General features: G+C 40.0%; 1 protein-coding gene across 1 annotated transcript; it reads right to left on the bottom strand.

Moving 5' to 3' along the window:
- Positions 1–17,560: 17,560 nt before the first annotated feature.
- On the bottom strand, positions 17,561–19,747 carry LOC128981147 (arg8-vasotocin receptor-like). Its single transcript, XM_054399818.1, has 2 exons — positions 18,832–19,747; positions 17,561–17,760 (listed from the first exon to the last, which is right to left on the bottom strand). The coding sequence occupies exons 1-2, from the start codon at positions 19,745–19,747 to the stop codon at positions 17,561–17,563; spliced, it is 1,116 nt and encodes a 371-aa protein (XP_054255793.1).
- Between the last annotated feature and the right edge of the window lie 1,324 nt (positions 19,748–21,071).

A 21,071-nucleotide genomic window follows, 5' to 3' on the forward strand; every position in this document is an offset into this window, starting at 1 on the left:
TGGTAACTATCTCTGCTTTTGCTGTCTCTTGCTTTTTTTCCTCCTTTTCTATATATTCTAACTTTCCCCCATGCAACACAAGCAAAATAAAATTCAAGTGCTTTTCCCAATCAAGTACTCAGTTCTTTCTTGGTTTCGTTCAGGGGATCCATAAAAGAACCATCTTCACAAAAGAGGATCAAGACACCATCTTCAAAGCAGAACAGAGTTAGCAGAGACATGACTGCTTTTTCATTTCTTAAGTGAGAAAGTTTTATCTAATAGCATGAACACAGCCCTGGAATACAAATACAGTCAGCAAACAGACCTGAACCAAGTCTTTGGTGGTTAAAAACACAAATGAGCAAGATGTAATAATAAATGAACTGACTGGCATAAATCTGTGCAATGGTTCAGATTAGACAGTGTCTATGAGAAGCAACCATTAATATTTATTAAAAAATCTCAGCAGTAGATGACAAAGGATGAAGGAAATCTTCAGAAAATCTCAGATGAGCAATAAAAAAAGTTAGTGTTATCAAAATAACAGGTTTCCATCTGAAAGCAAAATGTATCAGTTTGCTGAAATGTATCAGTTTACTTGTAATATATGTTCCTCCATGGTGCCAGTATTCCTACACTGAGAGAGGAAAAGTATCTCTTAAATAAACTATTGCACTAAGATCTGACAGCCTTTGGTGACTTGGGAAATCAATACTGGGAATCTTTAGTCAAGTCCTGCAAAATATATCTATCAGTTCAATTGAAATACAGTCGAAATGAGTCCATAGACAAAACTTTCAAAAGAAAAATTACTCTGGCAGTAAAAGAAAAAATAACAAAAATTTGTCCCCTCTTTACTCCAGAACTGCTTCTTGTTACAGACACAGTTGCTGAGTGCTCAGAAGAGATTCCCACAAGATAGGCAGTAGAGGGTATCTTCTTCTCCATAAATTGTGTCATGAAGTATATTTTATATAGAGAAGATTTATAAACTGAAAGTGCGTAAAAGCTTTTGCTGTATGAAACTCAGTGGAAAAAAAAGTTCTAGTGTAAAATTCTGCCAAAGAGCAACAATGGAAAGCACATAATGCCACAGCTGAAGAAAGGGTCACTTTCTCTCACCATCCATGCTAATGCATTGTTTTATTTGAGTCTCAGGGGACCTTTTATTCATAAGAAATTTAGTTCTTTGTAAAGAAATATCACTTGTTCTATACAAAGCTTTCATTCCATCTAATGATATCATAATAATAAGCCACAAGTTATGTGTAAGTTTTTCACCTTGGAAACAAGCTAAGGCCATTCACATTAATAATGTGCTTTTGTATAGCCTGACATTTTTCCTGCCTTACCTGTGGTGCCCAAATTGCTTCAGATGACCATGTTTCTATCAAAAAGACCGTAATTCTCACTTTGTTCTGTAGCTGTGTTTTGTCTTCTCCAAACACAGATCTCATGCTTCCCCAGCTGCACACAACTGAGTCCAGAAAGGAGAAGTACTGCCAAGGAGGTCAGAGAAAATTTCCTATTCTCCTTCAGCAGGAATAAATGCCATCAAAACTCATGTCTGAGAGAACTAATACAGGGCTCTTCTCGAATTATATTGTATTCAGAACTAGGGTCAAGCAGAAGCCAAATTAAATGGACTAATATTACAAGAAGTACTTCAATAATGAGTTGAAGTGACATAATCTTTCACTCAGAGATTTCAGACAAAAGTAATTTTCATGTCTGGCTAAAATTACTGTTTGGGGCAGCATACAGTTTATTTTGTTTCTGAGAGACCATGAGTACTACCTGAAATATCAAAAAAATAAACAGACACAGATCCAGAACAGCTGTGCAACTAAGAGACAAATACAATTAAGTTTGGGGGGTTTTCTCCAAAAACAAATGGTGGGAGATGGGGTTATAATTGCATTAGTTTTAGACAGATGGGATTGATTTGTTTCCTTGTAAATGGTACACCTGAAACACTTGAAAAAGAAAATATAACACTACTAAACTGGCTCGCCAACAGAGTTCAGACGGTCATCATCAGTGGCACAGAGTCAGCCTGGAGGCCTGTGGCAAGTGGTGCTCCCCAGGGATTGGTACTGGGTCCAGTTTCGTTCAATATCTTTATCAATGACCTGGACGAGGGCATTGAGAGTACCCTCAGCAAGTTCCTGATGATACAAAACTGGGGGGGGTGGCTGACACCTGTCAGGCTGTGCAGCCATCCAATGTGACCTGGACAGGCTGAGAGCTGGGTGCAGCAAACCTCATGAAGTTCAATAAGGACAAGTGCAGGGTCCTACATCTGGGAAGAAATAACAACAGGCACCAGTACAGGTTAGGGGCTGCCCTGCTGGAAAGCAGCTCCACAGAGAAGACCTTGGAGTGCTGGTGGACAACAAATTCTCCATGGAACAACAATGTGCTCTTGTGGCCAAGAGAGCCAGTGGGATCCTGGGATGCATCAAGAAAGGTGTACCCAGCAGGTCTAGGGAAATTCTTCTGCCTCTCTACTCTACCCTGGTGAGACCACACCTGGAATTCTGCATGCAGTTTTGGGTTCTTGTCATTCAAGAAAGACAGAAAAATGCTGGAGAGAATCCAACAGAGAGCCACGAGGGTGATTAGGGGATTTGAGCATCCCCTCTATGAAGAGAGACTGAGATCCCTGGGGCCGTTTAGTCTTGAGAAGGCAAGACTGGGAAGGGATCTCATCAATGTATATCTGAGGGGTGGGTGTCAAGTGGAGGGGGCCAGGCTCTTTTTGGTGGTTCACAGTGATAGAACGAGGAACAATGGGTTCAAACTTGAACACAGAAGATTTCACCTCAACATGAGGAGAAACATCTTTACAGTGAGGGTGACAGAGACCTGGAACAGGCTGCCCAGGGAGGTTGTGGGGTCCCCTTCTCTGGAGACTTTCCAAACCCACCTGGATGCATTCCTGTGCGGACTACCCTAAGCGATCCTGCTCTGGCAGGGGGTTGGACCTGATGATCTCTTGAGGTCCCTTCCAGTCTCTGATATACTGTGATACTGTAAACATTTCTAAGGACAACAGCAAATAGCAGCAAATAGCTCCCAATACACTGACACTTGGCTAATGGCTGCATTAATTACACAGTGACAGAGGCAGAAGCAATGTCAGAAAAACAAGAAGATGCTGTTCCGTTTTGATAGATGTGAATGTGAAGTGATTTGTGAGTCTTTTCACAATGAAATACACCCAAACAGAGGCATTTGACACCTTTGTTACAGATCTTAATTTCCAGTTTCATTTCCCCTGCCTATAGAGGACATCTTCAAATAAGAGTACAGAAATGTTGTTCACATCAGTGTCACAGTACTGTACTTTCAGAGTGTTTACCAAGCTAGAAACTTAGTCAAGCTTTAGTCATTCAGTTTGTAATTAAACATAAGAAAGGAATATCTTCAGACACTGTTTACCCATGCAACAGAGATATTCAAGCAATGTTTTAAGGGGGATTATTTCACATGTGCTGTCAATGGGAGGTACTCTGCTGGATCTTCTACTCAAAACCAAGGAAGAGCTGTTTGTGGATGGGACAGCTTTGCCTGCAGTGACAGCAATGTAGACCCTGAGGAAAGTGAGAAAGGTAGGTAGCAGAGCACTCAGTGTAAGTGTATAGGGAAGATGAAGGCAGACTCTTCCTGAAGGTGTTCAGTGATAGGATGAGAGGCAAGGCTCACAACTTAAAACAAGGCAAATTCTGAGTAGATAGATTTATTATTTTTTAGCTCAGAAGGTAGTCAAACAGCAGAAGAGACAGCTCAGAAAGCGTGTGAAACCACTGTCCTTGGTCCTGAGCAACAAGAGTTAGGTTGGACCTACTCTGGGTGTAAGACTGGACCAGATGATCTGCAGAGGTCCCTTCCAACCTTAATTATTCTAAAAAAAATCATAGAGTCAGTTAGGGTTGGAAGGGACCACAAGGATCATCTAGTTCCAACCCCCCTGCCATGGGCAGGGACACCTCACACTACATCAGGCTGGCCAGAGCCTCATCCAGCCTGGCCTTAAACACCTCCAGGGATGGGGCCTCAACCACCTCCCTGGACAACCCATTCCAGGGTCTCACTCACTTCTTCCTTACACCCAGTCTGAATCTCCCCACTTTCAGCTTTGTTCCATTCCCCCTAGCCCTGTCACTACCTCATATCCTAAAAAGTCCCTCCTCAGCTTTCTTGTAGGCCCCCTTCAGATACTGGAAAGCCAATATATAAGTAAAGATCCTGGACTTTAGGCAAGTGGAGTTTAGCTTGTTCAGGGAATTGTTGAACCGAACCTCCTGGGAGGCTGTTCTTACAGGCAAAAGTGCACCAGAGTTGGAGCTGATTTCCAAGGACAATCTCCAGGATGCAGAAGTACAATTCATCCTAGTTTGCAAGGAAATGGGCAGGCAGAGCAGAAGGCCACCGTGGCTAAACAAGAAATTTCTATATTCCTAACTGAGCTAGGTAATTATCACACTGATAAATAGAAAATGGTAAATGCTATACCTATCTTCAAAAAATGACAGGAAAAAGAATTTTGGAATCTTTAGCGGCAATCTAGCCTTAGCTCCAGGATGATTCTAGAATAAATCCACATGGAAGCCATTCTGTATGCCACTGAAGTTCTTTGAAAATGCACAAACCATATGTTCAAAGAAGCTTAGTGCAGTCTTCTTAATGGGCAGCTCTAGGCAGCTATTAGATGAAAAATGAGTGTTGAGTAGATAAAACAGCAGCTTGTCTGTATTATTTAAAAGATTAGCTTTTCAGTCTCTTGTTTTCAGTTTGAAGGCTACCTGACTGTTCAGCAGGCTACTCAGAGCTTTTCCTGTGCTGAGGAATTAGCTGTATTGCTATGATGTTTGTATACTACTGAGGTGTCAAGAGGACATGGAAATACCTTTCTTTTTTTTTTCCACAAGTCTCAGCTTGTTGTCATATTCAGACTGCTTCCCACCACTATTGCTGCTTTCCTAGAGTGTTACTAAAGCTGCTTCTGCTTTCCTAAAATAGTAAGATCAAGCAGATCATCAACCCAATCTGACAGAAAGGTGACACATACCCCCAAAACGTGCCCATTACTACTGAGGTGTTAGGGATTTTTTTAAATGAAAACAGCTTATGAACATGAATGCTAGATCTAAACAAGGCAGAGAAGGATACAGCTAGGTAGGGATGAGTCATGGACCACTTCTCTCAATTTATTTCCCCAACCCAGCTCCCATCAGTCAGTGCAAGCACAAAGGAGAGGCTGAGGATGTCACATCATGAGCAGCCATGGAAAGGAACGGCTCTTCTCAATTGCAGCAACCTGTTAGATTAACTTTACAACCATACTCTAAGAATACTCCGACCCTGTCCACTAACTGTACTTCAGGAAAGGCACATTTAAGCACAGAATTATCCACTTAAAATGTTTTTTACTTCAAAAATTCAGATTTATTGTTCGTTATTTACTTTACTATCCTGCTTAAACTTTGCTTGAGATCAGGACTTACTGTTCTAGATGTGGTACCTAGCTAAAGAGATAACCACAGCTTACAAAAAAGCTATAAGAGATGAGAGGTGAAAGGAAGGACAGTTATTATTCCTCATTTAAAGAAGGGAAAAGGAGGCACCAAGTGATTTGTGGCACTTTAACTTTCTAAGGAGTGAGGATGCTTAGTTCCCATCCATTTTAATAGAAGGTGAGTATTCAAAGATATGAAAAAGCTTTGTAAATCCTCCCCTGAACAAATACCCAAAAGCCTCTCCAGAATTTAATATACCTTCTTTTTTTTATAAGCATTTAAAGTAGCATATGCATATATGCCTATGTCTGTAAATGTTTGCACACTCTTGGGCTTTTCACAAGCAGCCAGCTCAGCATATCTTTGCCTGAGCTGGATTTGTTTGTACTGCTCTGTAGACTATCACATAATCCATTTACAGGACAGTGTGTAAATGTTTTGGGTAATACACAGGCTGAACAGTTTATCCCTACATACTTACCCAGACATGAGCCCTGTAAAAGCTGTCTTGCTCTAAGTGAATTTCCTAAATGTTGTGTTCAGATGTTTTAGATTTGTAGGACACTATAGGCAAATTTCCACACTTCTCTCAGCCAATGGTCCCTAGGAAATTCTGTCTTGGAAGGGTATTACCATTGTCCAAATTACTGGCATAAGCAAACTCCAGACTACACCGTCACCCATTAGCCACAGGCCTGGCCCTTCCAGCAATATGGGATATCAAAACTGTCCTCAGACAGCCAGACTGTCCCTCACACATCAAGGAGTATATAAGACTTGAAGTAGACATACCTGTACAAGACTTGAAATCACTTGAAAGTTTACCACCTATTTTGACTGCCTGGCCCCTTAGTTTTGCCCTTTCCACTCAGGCAAGCCTATATTTGAAGGCGGAAAAGGATAAAACCACTCTTGCTAGAGATAAGCCTGAAAGAAGGACACCAAGCTTTGAGAGATGGTGTGCTAGTGAGGTCCTTCAATCTGGCATACAAGCAGAGGTAGCGGGTACAGGTCCATGCAGCAGCAAAGATGCAAGGATTATTTTTGTGTTAGAGACCATAAAAATGCCTGGGAATGGTAATTTTGGAATTAGGATCTACCTGCAAAAAATGATGGGACCAGTAGCCCAACTGAAGTGCAATGACACCTATGCACAGCATGGATGGGCAACAAACAGGAGGAGTCAGTTGTTGTGCAGCAGGAAAACTATGATATAGTTACCATCATGAAAACATGGTAGGAATGACTCACATAACTGGAGCACTGTAATGAGTGGTTGTAAACTCTTCATAAGGGATAGGTCAGGAAAGACAGGCACTGGAATAGCCCTGTGTTAGGAAGCCTTTGATTGTTGAGAGTTTAATGGTTATGACAATAGGCTTGAGTGTTAATGGGCAAGAACCAGGTGGAAGGCCAACAAGGCAGATGTCATTATAGATCACCCAACCAGAATGAAGATGTCACAAAGCAGAACTATTAATTACCCTTACAACAACAATAAATGATGTGGCAAATGGGTATTAATAAAAATATTAGTAACACTTCATTAATGAAAATTGCCAAAACTCATTAAACAGGATCATTTTACAGTTGGAATATTTATTTACAATGGGAATATACAGTCTTAGGGCAAAATACAGACAATTAAATGCAAATTAGGAGACAATAACTTGGAAAAAAGAAGGTCCCTGAGAGCAAATAGCGCTCAATTACAGCGGGCAGGAGGGTCCATAAGAACCTTTAAACACAAAGGGCAGTGAATTAATTACTCACAGCTGATTTTACCCACATGGGGGATGCTGCTGCTGCATTAGCTTTGGGGCAGTCTCATACAGCGCTGGCACAGCAGATCGCCAGCAAGGAAAGTTCACCGCGTGGTCCCAGGCTGACCTGGTTTCAGCAGATGGCAGGCAGTGAACGACGCTCTTTGCCACGGGTTCCTTGGTTCCTGGGTAAAATGAGGCATGGCACGATTCTGGTGGCAAGGGGAAGCAGGCTAGGCCGATCCAGCTTCTAGGCTTGCGGTTTCTCCAGCTTGCTGCGTATGGCTCATGGCTTTATCCCAGGCTCTGGACCAGACACTCAAGGCAGGGCAAGGCAACTCAAGGCAGCTTCTACAAGGCAGGTCCGAGTATGCTTGAAAGCAATGCAAGACTTAAGCAAGGCTTGAAGCAAAGCAAAGGTGACTACCAGGTCCACATCTATATACATATGGCCAGTGATCGATTGGTCCAATGGGGCACTGAAGCTAGCATGTAGCTGCCCAATGGAAAGGCATTCTGCCAGGCTATAACCATAAAAGGCAGAAACAAAGACCTTGTCTCTGATGGAACAGTGGTTAGCTCACATGCTCTCACCCCAGATAAACAACTTGTTTACCAGACAGGCAGGAGTTATGTCCCCTTTGTTCTTTTTCCTGCAGGAAGGAGGGGAGAGAAAGGGACATTGTCTAGACATCTTAAGGCCTGTCGGGTTTGTGTTGGGCCATGTCATGGCCCTATGATGACAGAAGAGACCAATAAAATATTCTGTAAGTAGCTGGGAGAATCTTAGAATCGTTTTGTTTGGAAGAGAAGTTTTACAGCAAGTCCAACTGTTAACCTAGCACTACCAAGTAAGGGCTAAACCATGTCACTCAGTACCACATATCTACACCTTTTAAAGAGCTCCATGGCAGCCTGTTCCAGTGCCTCACAACCTTTTAGATGACATTTTTCCCAATATCCAATATTAACATCCCCTGGAGTGACTTGATGCCATTTCTTCTCATCCTGTTGCTTATTACCTGGGAGAAGAGACCAACACCCACACTTAGTGAATTACATCCCTCTGTGTATGTGTAGCAGGTAATTAATACAGGATCACTTTAGGTAAATATATTAGTCAGTTGACCCATATAAGCTATCCAAATAGTTAACAGAAAGATGATTTCTCTGGAAACGATCTCCAAACATTCCAGATAGGTTCCTGCTCTGACCTGTCAATCCTACCAACTACAAATTAAACCTCCTAGCTGAGGCTTCTATGCCATCTCTGCAAAAGGGCTTCTGCACTTTCACATCCAGCTCTCCAGGCTGAGAAAATGCAGAGGGCAGCATTGGCACTTCTCTTATTTGTAGAAGAAGGACACTAGAGTGGAGACAGCAAGGGTGAGGAAAGCACCATGTCCTCCTCCCACTGCCACATTCAAGTGTGCCTGGGTTCATATCTGAACTGCCTTTTTTTTTTTTTTTTTTTTTTTACACTTTTATCTGAAACCTTTCACCCAGCTTGAACCAAATTGTCCAATTTATTTATGTCAGGCAAAAACAATAGACAAAGTCCATACTCATACGGGATCCTACAGGAAGGCTGCAAAGGGGCTTTTCATAAGGGTGTCTAGAAACAGGACAAGGTGGGGTAGCTTTAGGCTGAGCTAGAGCAGGTTTAGACTGGATCTTCAGAAGAAGTTCTTCAGTAAGAGAGTGGTGAGACTCTGCAATACGCTGCCCAAGGAGGTGGAGGATGTTAGTTTCCTGGAGGATGTTCCCTTACTGGAGGATGTTAAAGACCAGGTGGGATGAGGCCTTGAGCAGCTAAGTCTAGTTGAGAGGTGTCTCTACCCATGGCAGGAAGGTTGAAGTAGATGACCTCTAAGGTCCCTTCATCTAGTTTAACCTCCTGCCTCCCCCACCACCCCGCTTCATCTTCCCAAAGCAGCTCCTGCTCCCCTACCACAACCCCTCTTCACCTTCCAAAAGCAGCTCCTCCATCCTCTGCCCTGCCTAAACAGCTTCTGCTCCATCACCACCATTTTTACACCCATCCCAGAGCCAGGAGCAAGACCCTTAACCAGCCAAGATAACACACAGAGGAGTTCAGCCCCTGTAAGGAGGCTCAACCAGAACCCACAGATGAGATTGGAGTGGTCATCAACTCTCTTCCTACCTAAACCAGGGGGCCACCAGGCCCCCTGGCCTTTGTCCCTCCTCCCCAGTCATTGGTGTGCATCATAGAGGACTCACCAGTTATGAGGAGAGGATCCTTCAACCCAGATGGGCTCAGCTTGGGGTTTCTGCCTTTCCTGGGAAGGATTAAAAAGGGGAGTGGGTGGGGAGGGCAAAGTGGCCACACCTGGGATGGGAGGAGACTCTAAAAGAGCCCACGTGCTCTGGGATTTGAGGGAAAATAGGGGGAAAATGGGCAGATATGATGGGAAAGGGGAGGTGGTGGTGAAAGAAGGGGATTTAAAAATAACTTTATTTTCCATAAATCTTTCATAATGTACAACTGCAGTTCATAGTTTGCTTTGTCTCCATGCAAAAAGAACAAACCTATCAGTACTTCATAAAATAAAGCACAATGATGGCTATTACAATGAAATATTTCCATAATTATCATTTTGCTTGGCAGGAAAATCTGTGCTTTTCAGATCAAGACAACAATTTTTAGCCAAAAAAAAAAAAAAGTTCTGCAAGAGTGAATTTTCTCCCTGGATACCAGCAGACAACACCAGGATGATTGAGGGACTGGAGCATATGCCCTATGAGGAGGGACTGAAAGCCCTGGGGCTTTTTAGTCTGGAGAGGAGAAGACTGAAAGGCAATTTAATAAACACTTATAAATATCTGAGGGCTGGGTGTCAAGAAGGGGGGGGGGACAGGCTCTGCTCAGCTGCACACTGTGATAGGACAAGAGGCAATGGATATAAACTACAGCACAGGAGGTTCCACCTCAACATGAGGAGGAACTTCTTCTCTGTAAGGGTCACAGAGCACTGGAGAAGGCTGCCCAGAGAGATTGTGTAGTCTCCTCTGGAGACTTTCAGGATCTATCTGGATGTGTTCCTGTGCGACCTGTGCTAGACTCTGATGCTGCTCTGGCAGGGGGGTTGGACTTGATGATCTTCTAAGGTCCCTTCCAACCCCTAGTATCCTATGATCATATGATCCTATGATATTCTGTCAAATGAGGGCTTCCAGGAACTCACATGAACTTCTTTGTTATGATAGCTACAAACTATAAAAAAATTGAAATATAAAAAAATTGAAATATAAAAAAATTGAAATATTCTATACACATTTCTCTGGTAACACTAAAGCAAAGTTAAAAGTAATCCTTATCTCAAATCTGAGGAATAACACAGAATCCAGTATGGAAGATGAAAGCTGCTTTGCTTATTCAAGCCTGTTCATTTTCTTCAAGTAATCTTGTTCTTGACCACAAATATGAAACAAATACTGAGTCCTGCTGTGACTCTTGTTTGGATCTATTGTCCCAACTCTGTCTGGAGCCGGGCCCCAGCGTATCTGCCTCCACAGTGCGTATTTCCTGAGCTGGCTTCTGATTTCCACCACTGTTTCTTCTTTCCACTCGCAGCTCTCCTTGGTGGCAACTATCAATAGCAATCTACTGCATTGCTACTAAAAATTATCTAGCACATGCACAATCAAATTGAGAGATAAAACTACTTTTCCCACTTTGTTTTTTTCAAACACAGATCAGAGACAAGTTCTCAATGTGTAATTGGATCCTTATTAGCCTGAGAAACCTCTGTTCATTTAATTGACATTCAACAAGACTAGTATGCCATACTTAATGAAAATAGGGATGATATATTAGCACTTATATTTTAACACCCAGTTCCTTTGAAGTAGGTGGTCTTGTGAGGATAACTAAATTAGAACTGAGACAACGTCTACAATCTTCACACTCTTAAAATTTACTGTAGTTCCCGTTTAAGAACACTTTATAAAAGAATCAATGTTGTTGCCCTATGACAAATTTCTCAGAATAGGCTACCAACATGCTTTTCCAAATAGATACGTACAAAAACAAGGAGATTTACCAGAAAACTTGTTTCTGAAGCTGTTGAGCTAGGTTGAACTTTTGAGGAACTGCACTCACTGGTACCTTTGGTACCACTCCTGTTTATTCTCCATGATCATCATATTCCCATCTTTATTTAAAGTGAACTTTGAAGTCTCTTACTCCTTTCCCTCCATCTCATTTCTTACTCCTTGAAGTCACACTATTTTCATATTCAGCAAGACAAACACATATAGAATGAGAATATCACATAAGTGATTCAAGTGTAAAATTATAGCTATAATAAATCTCTGTTCTTCAATAAACAAGCTGTTCTTCCAAAGGCTCATATTTCAAAGGTTTCATTTTGCTGACATTGCATGTGCTTTGGCCTCTTCCTTTAAGCACTCAAGATACTATGAGTATCTGAAATTCACATTGTATAGCACACTGCAGTCTGTCCAGACCTTGCTGAATGTCTGGACAGCCTTCTAGTGTATCAGCCAATCCTCCCAGTTTGGTATCGTCAGCAAACTTGATGAGGATATTCTCTGTCCCTTCATCCAGGTCATTGATGAAGATGTTGAATAAGACTTGACCCAATATTGACCCCAGGGGAACACCACAAGTTACAGGTCTCCAACTGGACTCTGATCTGGCCTGTATTGGAAAGAGTATAGAAAGCAAGAGGAGGGAAGTGATTGTGCCCCTGTACTTGGCATCGGTGAGGCTGCACCTCGACTACTGGGTTCTGTTTTGGACACCTCACTAAAAGGAAGACACTGAGGTGTTGGAGAAGAGCAACAAAGCTGGTGAAGGGTCTAGAGAACAAGTCCTATGAGGAACTGCTGAGGGACCCAGGATGGTTTAGTCTGGAGAAGAGGAGGTTGAGGGGAGACGTCATTGCTCTCTAAAACTACCTGAATGGAGGTTGTAGTGACCTGAGTCTTGGTCTCTTCTCCCCAGTATCAGGTGATAGAATGAGATGAAACGGCTTGAAAGTGTGCCAGGGGAGGTTTAGATTGGATATTAGGGAAAAACTCTACTGAAAGTGTGGTCAGGAGTTGGAATAAGCTGCCCAGGGAGGTGGTGGAGTCACCATCCTTGGAGGTGTTCAAAAAATGTGTAGATGTGGCACTTCAGGATGCAGTTTAATGGTCATGGTTGCCTTAGGTTGAAGGATAGACTCAATGATCTTAAAGGTCTTTCCAAATGAAACAATTTTCTGATTCTGTAGAGCATGCCAGGGACCTGGGTAGCCCCTGGGGACAGTTCACAAGGATTCTTCCAGACCCTTGCACTACTTTGAACGCTGATGCCTTCAGCCAAACCTAAGATTAGGAGTCTCAGAAGATGGCAGGTTACTGTCACCCACTAGATACTCATTGCTTTGAGATTAGGATTCAGTCACTGAAACTTTAATTTCAAAGAGAACAGTCTCAAACGTAAAAAAAAAAAAAAAAAAAAAAAAAAAAAAAAAAAAAAAAGTACACCCAAGGTTTGGAACAAAAGAGGTGCCAGATTGTCCAAACAGCAATCAATTTCAAACCATAGACACACATATACACACCAAAAAAACGTCATTTAAGCAGCTTTAAATTTGAACTGTTCATCTGCCAAGGAACAAATTGCAAACTTAATAGTTATTACATAATCTGTAGATGTTCTCAGGAGGATAGGAAAAAATTACCACAAATGCTTCTCTAATTGTGTCATACAAACTGGCACTGCTCACTGACCCTCAAATCTATGCTTTCATCTCTCTGTTACAATTTGCTGTTCTGTAGTATCTGTGCTGCAGAAAGCTTGCTTAGTTACTGCCTGGTTTGTACAGTCTATGCTTCCTTAAATGTATATAATTGGTATTGAGGCAGGGTGCAAATGTGCCACTCAGCCAAACAAGTGAGAGCACACACGACCATTGGGCTAACATTGCAGAGTATGGAAATGGTTCAAAACCATAGTTCTGCATGTGACACATTAAGATGTTTATCAACATTGTTTTAAAGACTACTCAGGGAGAAATAGTCCCATTTTCTCCAGAAATCACAAAGGAAACCACAGGTTTTTCCATGTGATTCAGCCTTTTTCCAAACCATGCTTTCAACCAGATAGATGCAATAAATTTGTTCATAGGGAAGTTGTAGGATGGGGCAATAATCATGTTTGCACTTTCCTGTATTTTTAATCTTGTAGTAAATGGTCTAGTCCTAAAGAGCACAGAACATGAAGAAGCTTTTTAAGTACCTTGCCCTTCAACTTGCCTTTATGCAGAATTTGTTTGTAAGTCTGAAGGTCCATATGCACTTGGTTTCAAACCTTAGTTCATAATTTTTTTTTCTTTTTTTTTTTTAACTAAGCCAGTTCTCTGATTTATCTTGTTCTTCATATGTGGTACATAAGCATTTTTATCTCTGGGTGATCATTGAATTTGTATTAAATGAATCAATAAGCAGTGTACCCACATCATGACTGCTTGCCAGAAGGCCTGTATTCCCTATGATGAAGTGCAATTTTTCCCATCCCTAAGTCAAAATCTGAAGCCACTCAGCATTAAATCATCAGAAGCCAGACATCTATTAATGCATTTAGAGATGGGGGCAAACATTTTCAATATACTGTGATAGCTATAGATAATTTATTCCTAGTATCTCTTCAAAGGTGGTGATACAGATAACTGAAGAATAAGCTAAGGAGTACAAGACCAGCATCTTAAAGAAACAATTGTTTAATATTGACACAGTTAAACACACAAATATGTAACAAAATGTTTATGTCTTGTGCCCAAATTTGTCTTTGTGCATTCATGTAATTCAATGCACAAAACAATATCCTTTGAACCAAAGAACATATCTATATCCTTTCAGCTGAATAACAACAACATCAGAGATAAAAGGTGTATTTGTGATTGAGACCATGTCTTTCATATTATTTTAGCTTCAGAACTGGTCTACATACGTCACACGTGCCAAGTTTACGTTTTGTTTTAAAACACTGAAGGTTATATGTTGATTTCATTTCAATGATGCTGATTATAGTGATAAGAACAATAATGACAAGAATACCTGTTTTTATTATCTGTTACTGCACCAATTCTTTTGAAAAGTGGTTACTGAGATGTAAAGTCTTGTCTGTCTCCAGTTGTATCCAACTCCCCAGCCACAATGTCCATACATCTTCAAGGTGACATGGTTTTGCTTGTCATTTTTTCACTCTTTTTTCCCAAGGGGTGGAGTCCTTCCACAAGGTCCTACTGATTCCTGTGTCAACTCAAAATTCAGGAGATTTGTTGCTAAAGTTTGGGTAATACATAATTGTAACTTTTTTTTTCATGTGAGTATATTGAAATGGATGCAAGAAAGATAAATCCCCAATGATGAAGGTTTTTCACAATATCAATCATGACATAAATTGCATTTGATCAATACAATAGCACTTGAATGTTTGCACTGTATCTCTAGGGAAACATTTGGACAGAAAGTCAAGAATCCTTTGGTTAGAGTTTCATTACCTTCAAATTTCATTATGGAGCTGGATGATAATAGTTTGCTTAGATTAGTTGCTAGGACTAACTTTTCCACTGACTGACTTTACTAGTCAAAAGTATATGCTGTTCTGTTGTGTTGGCAAGAAAAGCAAGAGGGAGTGAGTATGGCCAGTTAGCTTCACTCAAAAATTAGGCATAAAAATAGTTACCGCAATGAATTTTCCATCATTTGAAAATCAGTTTTGACAGAAAATTGTGGACCATAATCAAACTCCTCATGTGTTTGTTATGGGTCAGTGCTGTCCATGGGCAGGCAGGTCAGGCTATGCTGTATAATGACTTACATTTGGAAAATGCAGCCTAACTCAGGAGAAAGAAAATAAAAAAAAATATTAGAAAATAGGCACTTGAGAGATGAAAATGTCATTATTTTGAACATCATAAACAGTGAGCATTCATTATGGAATTTAAGAATTTCTGGCATTTCATTCATTCATGATCAAATATCTGAAATATGAACAGTTAATTTTGTTTTCAGACTTTTACAGAACACATTGAACTACTGTTATTTGAGAAATCAAGCTCTCCTGGATTATTTATAGAGCTGGGAACAAATATATGAGCAATACAGAAATGTTAGGTAGTAGACTTTATGCTTTTTAAATATCAGAGGCCAGACCAGGTGGTATGTAACGGCACAGCTCCACTGTGGTCTCTGACCAGTACTGTGACTTACATTGGTTCTGAATCTGAATGACTGTACACAATTTGAAAGCCCATTTTCTTTGCAAATGTGTACCTTTTGAGGTTTTCAATGTGCAAATCCAGTAGTGCAATTGCACAGGTTGAAGCATTTCTGTTTACTGTTCCTTTCAACACTGCATATTTTACTATGTAAGGCTAGGATGCATTCCTGTGTGTTTTACTCTAGGTGACCCTGCTCTAGCAGGGGGATAGGACCAGATAATCTTCAGAGGTCTCTTCCAACCCCTACCATTCTATGTGATTCTGTAAAGTAAAAAAAAACAAAAAAAAACCCCAACCCCACCATTAACCATGGATTTACCAAGTCATAAGGGAGAACCTAACTGAGAGCTAATTAGACTCAAAGTCTTAAAGTTAGTGGCTGAATATACAAATAATTTATTAATAGAATGGATTGTACTGTGCATGTTCATATCCCAGATAAGGACACTGTCATTTCAGTTACAGAATTGCTCTATTAGGGAACAGGGTGTGGGGAAGAATTAACAACTAGTAGTTAAAGGGCGGGGGGGGGGTGTCTGTGTGTGTCTGTGTGTGTGTGCAAATCAACTCCATTTATAATAAGAGATTTCATACAGATGCTTCCCATTCCTCTTTGGTCCTGCCTTCATCTAATTCTTCCTCTTCCTACCTGCTGGAGACCTGTTTTTCTCACCAGCTGGACTGGAATACTAGCTTTTCCTATCATAAAGAACATCAATATTTGGATTGTACAACTATCAGGTCTAACTATACATGGAATGGAAATTATAGAATATTCTTTCATATCAGCATGCATTAACCTGAGGCATAACTATTCATTGTACTGCAGTACTTCTCACAGTCCAATCATTATGTACTTTAAATCAGTATTTCCTTACACCGTTTAAAGACTATTTAAAAAATTCCACTTTTATAGCTTTTCTACTGAGATTTGAGATAGCACTCATAAAAACGAAATGTGAATAGTATACTGTAGGCAGATGACACATAAGTGTCACCAAGAATCTCTGTGAGTACAGCTCTATTCTCACCTGAAAAAGATTTGCTGATACTCCTTCCATATTCCTCTGATCAGAGTGGAGACACTGAAAGGGGAATAAATAGATATCCGCATAAAACACCCACAAACTAGGAAGCAAATGGTATTTTGAGATAAAGATACACACATTTATTTTTACCACAAAGGGGAAATAATTGAATTTGAGCCTGAACGGGTTCTAAGCACACTCTGTCAATAAATTGCATGCCAGAACAAATGAATGTGAATACCAAATGAAAGCACCCAAAGCATGTGTATGTGTGTGCATGTGGGGTGGGAGGGGTTCAGTTAACTGCTTGCATATCAGAGAATGCATGGAAGATCAAATCCCATGGTATGAAGCCACAAACCTGGGCTGTCACACTGCCTGTGATCCACAATGCCATCTGAAACTGAAGTAAGTGTTCAGTGTCACAAGGACACTGAATTCTTTTTTCTAGAAGTTACATTAAGCTGCTTGGCATTTTATAAATGAATATAGGGAGTTAATTTGAAACAGATATTAGATAGCTGGCAAAGGATTTTTCTGACATTCTGCTGCCTTCTGAATATTTGCCAGACTGTCCTTCAGTCACAAGAGGACGATGAACAATTCATGGTTCAATTCGAAAACATATTCAAGTCTGATTACTTCAGATTCCTTTACAATTATGTTTCAATATATTGGATCAGATAGTTACAAAATTTTACTACTTAGAAATCCAGAATCATAGAAAAGAAAGTCCATTGGGACATAAAATGTTCAGATACTTTCACGATTCTTTGACAGGCTTTACAAGAATTCATTCTGATAGCACAGTGGTGATGGAAGTACTGAGTCAGGCTTGCACAACACAGAAATTTCCTGTATATGCTACAGAATAGCAGAGGAATATATTTACACAACAAAAGACAATTTTCCAGCTTCCTTATCCACAAAACAAGGGGTGATGGTAAAATAGAAATACAACTTGCAAACATAACAAATGTAATAAAGCAACAGAAAGCATTCAGTGTTTATGCAGAAGTACTGTTTTCCTCAGGGTCTCTGTCTACTAGGTGAATGCTTCCCGTGATTGCTGATTCCTCTTGAGCTGAGGTGTTCTCCAGATGCTTATTTGTGCAATAGGGAATGTGGCCACAAAAATACATGTAAATCCATGGGTTGGTGCAACTGTTTAAATTGCCAAGAAGCATGATAATGGTGAATGCTGAACCTAGAATGAAATAGGTAAAGGACTAACAGAGTAAATAAAGCACTCATACACATAAGTAATGATTTCACAGTATTCTGCTTTCTGTATCCCTTGTTCACTTATTAAAGTCAATCTAGTAGTAGGAAATTTCCATTTATTCAATGTCATTTTTAATTGCTGAAGGTATGAAGCACACTCTATTGTAAGTATTTCAGTGTTAAGTAGCTTGATGTAGCTCTTTTTTCATGTAGTTACATAAAATTTAAAAGGAATTACTAAGCTGCTATACAGACACAGTTAAATACAGATATAGAGCTTGATATAAAAGTATGTAGAATAAGATTCAAATTCACACTCACAGGAAGAATTCTTAAAACACAGATCACAAGATTTATTTTTCATGAGGCAGTGGCATTATCTTTTTTTTTTCCCTTTGATTTTTATCTTTGAGTTTAAGAAAAGGTGAACTTAGATAAAGTCACACACAGAGTCAGCCTTTCACAAAGAGGCAACAGAGTAAGTCTGACAAGATTAGTCTTGTTTACATGATGTTGCTTTTTGGTACCTCTTTCAGCCTTGCTTTTTTGCTTTACAAGCAGCTGTTTCACAGCTTTTTATTGTTTCATAGTGTGCTACACAGATTTCATCAATATGATTTCAATATTCAGAAAAAACCCAGATGTCTTATAACATCACTGTTTTATGCAGCAAACATGAAATATTTATTTTATGACTTTTAATAATCACTCCTCTTCATCTCAAGAATCCAAAATACTGCTGCTTTAATGTCTAAAACCTTTAAAAGTCTAAACCTTTGTTGAAGCAGATTGTACTATTCACTGTGCTGATCATTGATCTTTAAATTATTAACCACTCGAAACACAAACACAAAATGCACACTTATATGATGTTTTGATCACGTAACACTTGAAGTTCTGTAAGTAATTAAACACAGTCAATAGTCAATCTAGGTATTTATTTTAATCATACTCAAATTATCACATATAACTCTTAACACAAAAAGCAAAGTGCAAATATAAAGCAACCCAGTAACATGTTAGTCTGCTATGAAGTTATGAATGAGGACCTTACCTTCAGTTATGACACTGGGGAACCACACAGACCACAGCTGTGCAATGAAGAAAGGTGACCAACAAAGAACATATGCAATAACTGTAACCACTGTCATTTTTACAGTCTTGATCATAGCCTTTGAAATACAGTTCACACTGCTTGCTCTGGATGGCAGGACTTGCTTCTGATTTGTTAATTCATATTCACTCTGTTTTTTCACATGAATATTTCTTTTGATTATTTTGCAAATCTTAACCTGGCACATGATAAGGATGACTGAGGGAATGAAAAATATAACTACAAAAATCCAAGTCACATATGCCCTTGGACCCCATGGCTGAATAAATTCAGCCCAGCATTCAAAGATACCTGGAGATATTTCAGTCCTAGAAAAGATAAATACCTGTGGTAGGCTAAGAATCAGTGATATGGACCAGCTGGTGCAAATGGGGACGTTCCAGAGAGCTCTCTTCTTTTGGAAAGTGACCACAGGGTAGCAAACTGCTTGATATCTGTCCACTGTCATGACCACTATCATGTAAGTAGAGGCAAACATGCCCAGCAATTGTAGATACTTGATAACTCTGCACAAGAAATCTGGCCCTATGAAAACATCTGTAATATCCCATATGAGTTGAGGCAGCACTTGAAAAAAGGCTACCACTAAATCAGCAATGCTGAGATGAAGCATGAAGACATACATCCTAGACAGCTTCTTTCTTCTTCGCCACAGTACCAGAATGAGAATAAAATTGCCTACAGATGCTGACAGAAATATGACCCCCAGTACAGCAATCTCTACTTGAGCCAATTGCTCATCTCGTTCTGGTCTTCCAACAGGATCTGACTGATTTGTCAAACTCAGGAATCTGTGAGGAGGAGAACTCTCAGTCTGATGTGTGTTATCCTGCATAGGAAATGAAAAATTCTTCATAATGCTCAGAAGCTACTCACAGTAGCTGCTACTTGCAACTGGGGTTAACAGCTGTGAAGCACTGGCTAGCAAACAAACCAGCCTGGGTTCAGGTTTCAGTATATCTTCAAGCAAGTCTCCTGCTTGAGTGAACTAAAGCAGTGGGACCTGGATCTTGGTAAAATTCTGTCTCTTGCTGGTGTGCAAAAAGGCTTTATATAGGCTCTCAGCAGACAGAGCCTTATGTAACTGCAGAGCCCTCGGGTAGGCTGCAGAGACTGCAGCCAATGCAGATCGAGCCACACAATTGGGGGAAATATATAAATAAAAGGCAAACTTCAGAGGCTTAACGTAATTCAATTACTCATTTCAGTCAAAACTTGAACTTGTAAATAGCTGTGGCCAAAGTCATGCTTAAATGATTGTACTCAGGAGAGTTCTTGAAAATATTTTTTTACGCAAATCAGAAGAGCACTCTTCAGCTGAAGCAAGGGGGATGTTTATACGCTGGTGGAAAGTTGGGCCCCTGAGCTCAGGAGCATCATAACTACAGTTTTCCAGACTCCTGGGGCATGACCACATCCTAAATGCAGGAAAGAAATGCATTTTTCCATAGCTTTGTTTTGGTTTGGTTTTCCTTCTCTTTTTTGGAGTCACCTGATTCTAAAAGAAAAAAAAAAGAAAGAAAGGAAAATACTTGAACTGCTCTAAAAATAATCTTTTTATTTCAAGATGAGGTCAAGACTTATAGGTTTTTTCTCAGCAAAATGAAAAATAACACATGTGAGATAAATCACTTTTAATAGGACTGTGAGTCTACTGAGAATTTAATAGAAAAGTAAGTGAAAATTCAGTGAGAAATCTAACTAAGGAAATGGTCTCTATAATGAAATTATTTCCAAGAGTCTTTTATTCTACTATACTGCTAAAGGCTGGGAGGTATTTTTCAATACAGAATCCTTTTTATTTTTGTTGAGTAAGTCGTATTATGACCACAAGAGTTTCATTGTTCTTTGACTTTCCATTATGACTTCTGCTAATTGTTAGTGGCAGAGAAGGTTAGAAATCTGGATGTGATTTCATTTGTTTTCCCTCATTCTGCTTGCTTAATGACAAAAGAGAGAATTAATAAAATAACTCTATTTAATATGAAAGAGAACACATATTTGTATGCAATCTTCTTTAAAGCTAGAGCACTCATATCCTTTTCATCACAGTCAGGAGACTGGTAATTTTAAGTGTTCTGAAGTAGAAGCCAGTAAGATTAAAAGTAGGTCCATGCTGCACGAATATTACATAATACTGCACCTACTTTGATTAATTGCTGTGATCATGGGTTACAAAG

This window comes from Indicator indicator, chromosome 3 (genome assembly GCF_027791375.1).
Source record: "Indicator indicator isolate 239-I01 chromosome 3, UM_Iind_1.1, whole genome shotgun sequence".
In the NCBI taxonomy this organism is placed as follows: Eukaryota; Metazoa; Chordata; class Aves; order Piciformes; family Indicatoridae; genus Indicator; species Indicator indicator.

Coding starts and splice junctions, on each gene's coding strand:
- LOC128981147 (XM_054399818.1), bottom strand. CDS start 19,747: ATGAAGAATTTTTCATTTCCTATGCAGGATAACACACATCAGACTGAG. Junction 17,761..18,831: donor CCCCAGTGTCATAACTGAAG/GTAAGGTCCTCA, acceptor ATTTCATTCTAG/GTTCAGCATTCACCATTATC.